The following is a 10,137-nucleotide window of genomic DNA, read 5'->3' as shown; positions in this document are numbered from 1 at the left end:
CATTAAATATAAAACACCAAATTTAAAAAATCTTAATAAAACAAAAAATGACTACAGAAGAACAACATTGTAGTTTTCTAACACTTGACTAGTAATATACAAGTCTGTGTGGGATGGACAGCAATTTTGATAGCAAGATTCAATGCAATCTGTTGGTTTGCTTAGCTAGGTTATTATTTATTATGAACTGGCCTGAATGAATACGGACTGGATGACAATGAATCAGCTCAAACTGATTTGTCTGTAAAGTGCCCTGAGATGTTGTTGTGAACTGGCACTGTGCAACTAAAGCTAAATAAAGCTGAATTGACTACATTCAACGTCAGGATATGTTTTTTAGTATGAAACATCACCAAGCTCCTAAACCTTGAAACCAAACGGTAACAATGCAGCACCATTGCTTAGTTACAATGGTACCTGTCAGGGATTGGGACAGATGTTGCAGAGGGTTAGTTCTTTTTTTGTTTTTGTTTTTGTTTTTTTTAAGTTGATATTTTAAAGGAAGAATGTAGAATCTGGAAAATATTCTAAATAACTCTGACAAAGAAGAAAACCCAGTAAATTGTGGGGTAATGTCAAGTTTAACTGATGTTAATGAAAGCTAGCCCTTGAGTTCTAATAAAGTGAAGGATAGTCTGGTCATATGCCTTTTACCTACATCATTATATGAACAGCTGGATATGTGTGCATCTTTTATAAGATGGCAGCAGGTTTTATCCTTTTACATTTGCAACTTGTGCTCTGGAAACATGCACAAGCAAATAATCAAATTAACAAGTTGTTATTTGGAGGTATGAAGATTGCAATTGTAAATTTATATATGGGAGACAGTACTTTACACTAAGTTCTTCCACATTTCCACATTTCCTCTCTTTTTTTAGTTTCCCTCTTGTCTTGCATGCTGTTGTTTTTTATGAGCACTAAATAACTTTAAAATGATGGGAACAAAGTCAGGGTTTGGTGTCAAATGTTGTTGGCGATGAAAAGTTAAGTTTATACATTTCTGTTGTAGAGAAATATATTATATTATATTATATATATTACTAGAAAATATAATTTCTAGTAATGTAAAAAGACAACATATCTGCTGTCAATCCCAGCTCATTACATATTACTTGCTCAGGAGTCCTCTACATGTCTTTTGATTCCAGAAGATAAACCTATGTAAACCTGTGATGCCATGCTTGGTCTACGGAGTTTTCCTAACCTCAGTCAAGCTCTTTAATGGATAGCAAAGTTCTGCAAAAGAAGAGCAGTGGAGTAAAGATGGAAATTTCACAAAAGAGAAGAATACATTAAAAAAAGAAAAGAAAAAAGAAGGCAGTGAAAATGAGCACTCTTAAGGTTGGGCTCAGACAATTATCATTACTTCTGCAGACATGGTAAAAAATGGTAAAAGGGTACTTTGTGCATTAAAAATAGACATTAAAGACGCTGTATAAAAATTTCAGACCTTAAAAATGCATTCCTGACTCATTTCATGGAACAGTAACATTGATTATGTGCATTTCTGGAGCCGTCGCTGCCCGGCAGCGTCCCGAGGGTGAGAAACTACACTTCATATCTTTTTCTTCCAGGATGCCGCGTGGCATTACAGATGAGTAACCAGCCCTTTTGAATGTGCACTGTGGCTGACTCAGCAATGAAATGTCAGAAGACATCGGAGAAAGAGAGGAAATGAAAGACAGAAAGCAACAGAGCAAGAGATTAGACAAGAGTCAAGATAAGACTGTCTTGTACTGGCTAGAGAGAGTTTTCAGTACAGGTAGGATGCAAGGTGGACGCTAAATTAGCTGTCGATAGGGGGTGTATCACTGACAAAACCTGAAACGGTTCTGAATCGAGCCGTTTAATGGCTCTTGACCAAGCATCAGAATCCAACAGTTTGGGAATATGTTAAATGCACTGTGGAAAAAAGGCAAACTGGTGGAGACGGCATCAAATTCTAATATGCTTGGAAACTCGGTGCCTGGCATTTATGTGGATTTGTGTAACTCTACCTATGTAAATATTACTTCAGACCATTTAGTAATGGTGACCATTCATGGCAGTGGGCTCTTTTATCCACATAGCAAAAATATACAAAAGTTTTACAATAGTAAGAAACAGTTCGTCCTGAAATGACAGGATATCTTCTTGTGGACCCTTCCCTCACTGCAGTGAGAGCTGTTTAGGTGTCACGACTGGGATCAAGAGCAAGCAGATGTTTTTAATGTTGTGGCTGAGATGTCTATATTTTTCTTTTTCACAGCACATTGTTATTTTAACACATCATAATTAAATGGAACAACGATAATCAGAGCATGCCAGCTGAGAAAATGAGGTCTTACCCCATGAAACTAGGCCTATTGCCAGCTTGTTTTTCATATTATACACTAATCTGGGTCACTATCTGTCTCTATGCTGTGAGAGCAATGCTGCAAAATGTTGCTACGTGTTCAAGTAATAATAAGTTGCAGTTAGCTTGAACTTTTTTTTTAAGGTAAAAAAGGATGTGGAATTGTTTGGAAGTTTGTGGAGCTGACAGATCCTATGAGAAAAGAGCTACACAAAGTGCAATGAATCATTAAATGAGTCCAACTCCCATAAAAAACTACCCTTTTAATTGCCATCATCGTCTCCTGTACTGTACTCTTTTGTGTTTGATGCAGAAGACGGCTAGGCAGCCGGATGGACAGTTTTGTCCGTCTTCTGCGTCGGTTACGCGTGTAATTTTGTCCGTTTTTAGGGAGCTTAGCAATCAGTTGCTTGATGCAGAAGCCGGAGCAATACCATCGGGAATGACGGGGGCAGTGCTGAACAGAACAGCTGATATGCAACCAGCAAAAGAAACAAACCAGAGAAGAAGAAGAGGATCAGGAAGAGAACAAAAAGCAGAAGAATGAAGACGAGGACGACTGTCGATATTGTATGAGCTTTTTAAGAAAGACTAAATGCGAGTGTGTAGTGCGTGTTGGGGGGTTGGAAACACCTTTATAGCAATGCTTTACCGCTCCTAAACGGTGCCTGAAACTGATGTCGGCTCGCAGGAATGAACTCTGACTTCAGCACTGCCCACTGTGGAGGAATTAACTTAACAAACATAGCAACACAAAGAAGTATGAGGACGGTGATGAATGACAACATTTGAAACAGACGTTGCTATTTACATACATAAGGGAGCATAAATGGGCCTCAAGTCATCACAGGTTCTTTTGCGTATAGTAAATCTTACCTTAACAGCTATTATAAATGACATAAAGCCTTTAATCAATATGTACAACACCCATGATGTGCTTTAATAATTTGTAAACAAACAAAAATGCACAAGAACAGTCATATTTTGTAGTTTTGAAGCCTTAAAATCTCCAGTTATTTGTGCAATTACATGTTTTTCATTCATACCACATTTATCAGTTTTACAATAAAAAACACAACAAAACCCTCCTCTTTGACTATGAAAGAAAGCATAGTCCTAAATCAGAAGGACAACAAAGCATGGCAGGAAGTGAACCTCACAACCTTTTAAAAAGAGTAAGTGGCTATAGAGTTATACAGCGTGAACAGGAAATATTGCACATAGAGAAAAGGCTCTTGGGATGACATCATTATTAATTAAGTGAAAGAAGGAGCAGAAGTCTGTCAGATTAGTTGCGTGAAGTGGATGGACAGATATTTGTCAAAAGCGGTCTACTCAACTGTTAACAACCTCCCCACCACCACCACCACCCACACACACACACCCCAAAACCTACAGCATTCTTTGTTTATTTTTTTCTGCAAGCACTCTGAATAAAGAAAGGAAGAATCATATATACAAAGACAAGAATTTAGGAAAAACAACTACCTCTAACTGACATCACTGAATGCAGACCTGGCAATAAAAAGTAAAATGGCACATCAAGTTGAAGAAATACATTTCTTGAACTGAAGGTACATTTGGCCAACTTTTCATATCCCTACAAAGTCATTTAAAAAAATGAAGTCAACTTAAGAAAAAACGTGCAACAAGACATGAGCGGCTTTTAATATACTTGTAGATTTATCTATCATGAGACACTGCTCTCCTGCCACTGAAATCACACAGTTCATATCACAAGTAACATTGTTTTCAAGTATATACAGTAGCTGACAAGTCAGATGTTTACAATAAGGTCAATCCGTTAAGCTTTTTGTGAATAAAAGGTAACCACAGTTTCATAATTCTTGGCATTTTGGGAAAGGACAGTGCAAACCTGAAGATAGTAAAAGGTTTTGTTTCTGCTTTTGGCCTTTAAGGACACCCACAATGAAGGATTTTGGATTCTCCTGCAGAGGTCTTAATGGGTCGTAAATTTTCAAATAAAATTGTCAGTGTCCATTAGATTGTAGATACAGGATGGAAGAAGCCTTCATGAATTCTTTGTAGATTGCCATTTTAAGTGTTTAACCCCCAGAAAGTTTTAATTGTTTTTGCATTGCTATATTGTGTCTAATATAAGATTTCTGGAGGGTTATATGAGCAACTGCTACCACTACACTAGCTGCTCTTTGCCACGTTCATAATGTAGAGCATGGTACTGTGTATGAACTGTTATGAATTGTTTGAAACAAGTGTGAAATGACTGGTTTTAGTGGTTAGGCAGGTTTTTTTTTTTTTTTTTTTTTTATTTTATTTTACCTACTGCATTTGTTTCTACAACTAAAGATAAAAAGGATCCATCTGCTTTTATTTGTTTGGCCTTTCCATGGTGTTTTAAAAAAAATCCTGTAAATACAAAAATGTGCATGGCTTAAATGAGTGATTTAATTTGTTTTACATGGTTTTAGATGACAAAAACAATGCTGAGGTGGCCAGATGTCAGCTTTGGCAGCAACAGGTGGAATATGTATGTAAGGAAATATTTACCCATATAGGAATACATGTGTCGCTGTTGTGGGATGGATCTGTGCCATAACTATTTGGTTTTTGCCATCTTGTTTTTTTGTTCAGCCAGAGATGTACATTTTATAATCTGAGTGAGAACCTGTGACATTACACATTGAGTCTATTAGAGTAGCTCACCCAAAGTGGCCTCTCTTTACAAACGCATTCTTACACTTAAAGTGACCAGTTGCCAACCTTCTAACCAAAAGCTAAAATTCAGCTTGCGCATATCTCAAAGATGCCATGGCCTTCGACAGGGTTACTGTATGCAACATCTTCAGGATGATAACGCATTGAAATAGGTTTGTTGTCTTTCACTTTTTCTTTGTTCCTTTGCTTTGTTTAAAATCTTTAAATTGTAGCTGAGTTCCTACAAGTTTCACGTGATGCACAGAAGTGATGGCATGTTAAATCAGCTGTAGAGGCCTAAACAAATTTTTCCCAGGATATGAACATGTCTTTTCATTTGTAATGTATGGTATTTTTAAAAACACATTACATAACTTTCCAACCCTTAAAATTTAAACGCCACATGACTTTGCAACAGAGTTTTCCTTTACGCAGCACGTCACATGCTAGCATACAGATGTAAACAAACTGGCCATTTTGAACGCACACCGTGACAAGAAATATAAGAAGACAATATCGCAGGAAGAGAGGAAAGGAAAAAGAAAGGGACAGAGCAAGAGATAAGACAAGAGTCAAGACAATAATACCACAGTGTATTACTTACTCGAATCTAAGGCCTAGATTTATCCCAAAATGCAGGATACTTTTGGAAGTTTGGCCACACAGAGATAAGTTTGGGTATATCTGCTTAGTTTTTGTCCACATAGAATCAATGTTTTAAGAGTCTGAAAATGGTCATTTTTTAAACCAAGTTCCAAAGTGAGTACATCTGAAAACGCCACTGTTTCGTTTTCATGTTTACAACCCATATGCATCTTTCCTGAAGTGATGACACCATAGCCCTACCCCTCTCTTAACCTGTATGTGTAAACCCCGCCAACAGCTTCAGCAATGGTGGATTAAAGTGCAGAAGCTACAGAACATGACATGGCTTTTGTAGTAAAATCTTCTGCTTCTCTACAGCCACCAGTAGCAATAGGTGGACATGGCCAAATATGTGTAATTAATGTGCATGCTCTGTCCTTTTTTCTGCATTTGGTGCATTTCTGTGGCAGAATTACAGCACCCCATACAACGGATGCACAGATTTCTTAAGACAACTCCGTCTTTTTCAGAAAACAATTTTTAAATGAAACTGATTCCATCTCTGTCTGGATGAAGCCTTAGTTTACACAGCATACATCAAAGAAGCCGTTTAATGAGGCTGTGACTGTTTCAGCAGCTATTTTATCAGGCAAATGTTGGTTCAATAAAAGAAAAACACCAAAACGAACCAAAACGGCAAAGTGGAGCAAGAGTAATTTCTGCTTTGATCAGGACAAGGGAACTAAAGGTGTAAACACACCCTAAAAGTAAGAAAGGTTAAATACCTAATGATTGTTTTGCTTTTAAAGTTTGAGACTCCTTTTTAAACCATTTTAAACCTTTTGAGGTATATGCACTGTATCATCCTTCACTTTACAGATTTTTACTGCTGGTTCTGCTCATAAACTATAATCCATAATACTGCACAAAAGTTAAAATAAGACATATGACAAAAGCATGATTGTTCCTTTAAGAGCATATGAAATTCTATTCATAAGGCATTGATTTGATGAAAACATGAGGACAAACATTTCACAGTTTAATTGATGCTTGATTGACATGTGATTATGTTGTCTTCTTTAATACTAATTTATTCAGTTAGCATCATACCAGAACTAGCCTAAAACCTGGCCGTACCTGATATGTAAAGATGAAAGAAGCTGGCCAGCAAAAAACCAGAAGGGTCAACTTCATGGATAACAAAGCACAAAAGAAAAAGAAAAGAAAGGCTATAAATGGAAATCAAGCAAATTCAAATGACCATGAGCCTCTGTTCTCGCCAGTGAATTCATAAATGCAGCCTGAAGCTGCCAGTCAACATTGGTTAGAGGTTGTTTCATACACAATCATTTTATGCCACAAGCACAGTTTGAAAAGAAAGAAAAAACTCCCAACTTACATACATATTAGATCCACATAATTTGCAGACATCAGTGGAAATAATACTAATTTGGGAACTCTGCCTTATCTAAAACAAAAGAAAAAAATATTAATTGGAAATCTATAATTGATTCCACTTGGGAGAAAAAAAAGAATAAAAGGGGGGCTTGCTTTTCTTGTTAATGCTGCTAATATAGCTTATTTACAATCATCTATTGTATGCAACAGAAATAGCCTGTTTTCACTAACAGCACAAGCTGATATGTTCTGGCCGGTCACCAAAGAAGAAAACCTAATCCAAAAGAATGGGAATTCATTAGTTGTGCTTTTTAACCCACAAATCCACTTCATTGTTGAAATGGGACATTTTCAAGAGGCACCACTTGAAGTGCTTACATCAGTTAATGAGAATCTCTAAAGCTATAACAAGGACTGAAAATACAAATAGTAAATATAGTTTATTTATATATTTATAAAGTTGATACAATACCCTTCGAGTCTCATGTCCAGTTTAAAAAATATTAACGTCATGTTGTCAAAAGTCTGACATAAAGGTCTTTGTGCCAATGCGCAAAGCCCTTAAGATGCTCTAATAGAGAAATGTCTTTGCCAGGGTCGATCCTAGTTACCCAATATCTGGATGACACAGAAAGCTTGTGCTAAAAAGCAGGAGGAGTTTTAATGTAGGAAGTTGTTGTAACAGAAGACTGAAATGCTCTGCTGAAACTTGTCGATGTTAGCGGTGTGTCTAAGAAATCCTTCCACGGTGCCATTAAACAGTTACCTCATTCTTACTGGCAGTGCGGTATGTGTGGTGGTGGCCAGGGATGTACTGTAGGTGGTCCACCGTGTGTGTTCGTCGGGAAGCAAATGCCTGCCTCTTGGATGTGGATGCGTGATGGTTGACCATCAGCGTGTTGTAGGAGTCAGTAGAGGCACTGGGTTGAGAGTGCATCTTGGTCATCTTGTGGCGGTCCATAACAGGCGTCGTTGGAAGCAACATGTCTGCGTGAGACATGGCCCGTGCCATGGCCTTCTCCCTGAACTTGTCGCGCCTCATTGCTGGAGACAGCAAGGGATCCTGGGAGTGTAGGCGGTCCGCTGAAAGTAACTGCTCATTTGATAGGTTGCGGCTGCTTCCGTACGCCGCGGCTGCCATGGCACCATATGACGATAAGCCGTAATCTCCGCGTCGCGGTGTCCTGGGAGGAGACAGGACGTGGTCCTGGGACATAGCCCTCTGGACCCGACGGGGACGTTGCCGTTGCTGGTGCTGCTGGTGCTGCTGGGGTTCTGCATTCAGCTTCACCATGTGTGTAGGTCCCCTGCCACCAAAGTCAGGATGATGATGCTTTCTTGGGTAGTAGTCATCTATGTCTTTATCACCTGCAGAGTCAGAATAGATAGGACATGAGAAAGAGACAGCAATATCTAAACATAGTGGTTTGCCGTTGGACACATAGACTTTTTATACTAGCTGTAGCTGCCTGTCTTGGAGATTATAAATTTGAAGCAAATTTCACATCTTTAGTTTTGTTCAGATGTAGCTAAAGACAAATAAATGACACTTTTCTGCTCTCCAGTGGCACACATATTGTAACTAAGTGATCAGTATAGTATTGCCATAAAGGAAGCCAGTTATACCCCTATTGCCCAAGCTAGGTGGGGTTACATCTGAAAGCTTCCCCTTCACAACAAATCTATTCTCTGGTCACCTTGTGCTCTGCAATTCTAGTGTAACAGCTAACTAGTTGAGGACTTACTATGATTTACAGCGCTCTTAACTAAAGCATACTCATCACTGCAAGTAAAAGGTACTACCTAGTTGGATCAATTTCAGCCTTAAATTGGTCACCCCAATTGCTCTAAAAAGCAAAACACTCTCACAATTATGAAACCAACTGCCTTGCATAGCGGTACATAAGCCCCCCAAAGGATAAGCTCTCCACCTTGTGACTTGATACTCTGTTGGAAGGTTGTAAGAAAGGTTCACGTTCCTGTACCTTTAGCATTGTTACCTAAGCTGAGGGGGTATAGATCCATTACTAGGTGAACTCTAACAGGCCAGGCTAGCAGATAAAATGATCTTTTAATAAGATGGTACCAAATTTATTGTTTGTGGTTTTTCATCAGTAAGGAGAGTATCCTAATTTCCCTCCTTGGCCCAACCCTTTGGCTCTATCCCTCAATTTAGCAGGAATAAGGTTGTGCTTTTCCCTTTGGGGATGTCCAGGAGAAGTGGTCTTTTAGCGATCCAAATAGCCTCAAACACTCCAGCTAAAGGATTTGATGAACATTTCTTCTTTAACCCCTCGAAAGGACCTCCTTTTCCCTACAAAATGGAGGTAAAGGGCTAAGAGGGTGTTGAGCTTAATCATTATAAAGAGCTTTTTTTTTTTTACCAGCAAAAACTTTGTCCTTGTTTTTTTTTTTTCTTCTTCTCCTTCTTTTTTGGCCATTTCTAGAACACAAAAGATTGCGCGGATGAAGACTTTGTGTAGTAGTTCGTTATTAGTGAACACAAAAGTAAAACAGCTGCAGGACTATACCAAATTTCACCATGTTGAGATGGAAGAGGATGATGGAGATTGTTTGGATGCTTGTCTCTTTCAGGAGGATGTCATGCTGGGGTTTTAGAAGGTCACCTCATTTCCCCCCCTGTAAGGAGGTTGATATGTTGAATGCTCTGTGCATTCATAACGAAGGTGGGCCAACTCTGGCCTGTGGTGATGCGTTCCAGGATTTTTCCCCGCAGGGTTGGTTGAAATGTGCCATTATGGCAGAAAATGTCAACCAAATTCAACCAGGGTTACAAATATGACAATCAGCAAAGCTCCTAGCTCTGTTGTGATCTGTGTGGTAATGAGGCTCGAGAACATTAAGTACGTGGACACAATGTCCTTTATTCTACTTCTGAATTTAAAACAAGAGCACCAACATTAAGTTAGTATTGAGGGTTTAAATAATCAACAATAGTCTGTCGATATAGAGGGTTTTAAATTTTGAATCAAGGTAATTTTACCTCCAGATATATTGCTGAAAATTCACTTTTCCTTTCTTATTAATGGCCTCTGCTGCCATTTGATTTTTTTTTTACATGCATACAAACAGTACTTTATTTATAGTTTACAAGAAAGAATGATTTAAGATTACCTGTG

At 38.4% G+C, this 10,137-nt stretch overlaps 1 protein-coding gene across 4 annotated transcripts in view; it reads right to left on the bottom strand.

Moving 5' to 3' along the window:
• Positions 1-5,094: 5,094 nt before the first annotated feature.
• Positions 5,095-10,137, bottom strand: part of LOC121646422 (protein shisa-6) — a 93,185-nt gene continuing 88,142 nt past the window's right edge. For all 4 annotated transcript variants that reach the window (XM_041995375.1, XM_041995391.1, XM_041995383.1 and 1 more), the window contains one exon: positions 5,095-8,365. In XM_041995375.1, the coding sequence (XP_041851309.1) occupies positions 7,752-8,365 (614 nt within the window). In that variant the 3' untranslated portion in view covers positions 5,095-7,751. The remainder of the gene's footprint in view (positions 8,366-10,137) is intronic.

Source organism: Melanotaenia boesemani, chromosome 2 (assembly GCF_017639745.1).
Source record: "Melanotaenia boesemani isolate fMelBoe1 chromosome 2, fMelBoe1.pri, whole genome shotgun sequence".
Lineage (NCBI taxonomy): Eukaryota > Metazoa > Chordata > Actinopteri > Atheriniformes > Melanotaeniidae > Melanotaenia > Melanotaenia boesemani.
This window is presented reverse-complemented; position numbering and strand designations above follow the sequence as displayed.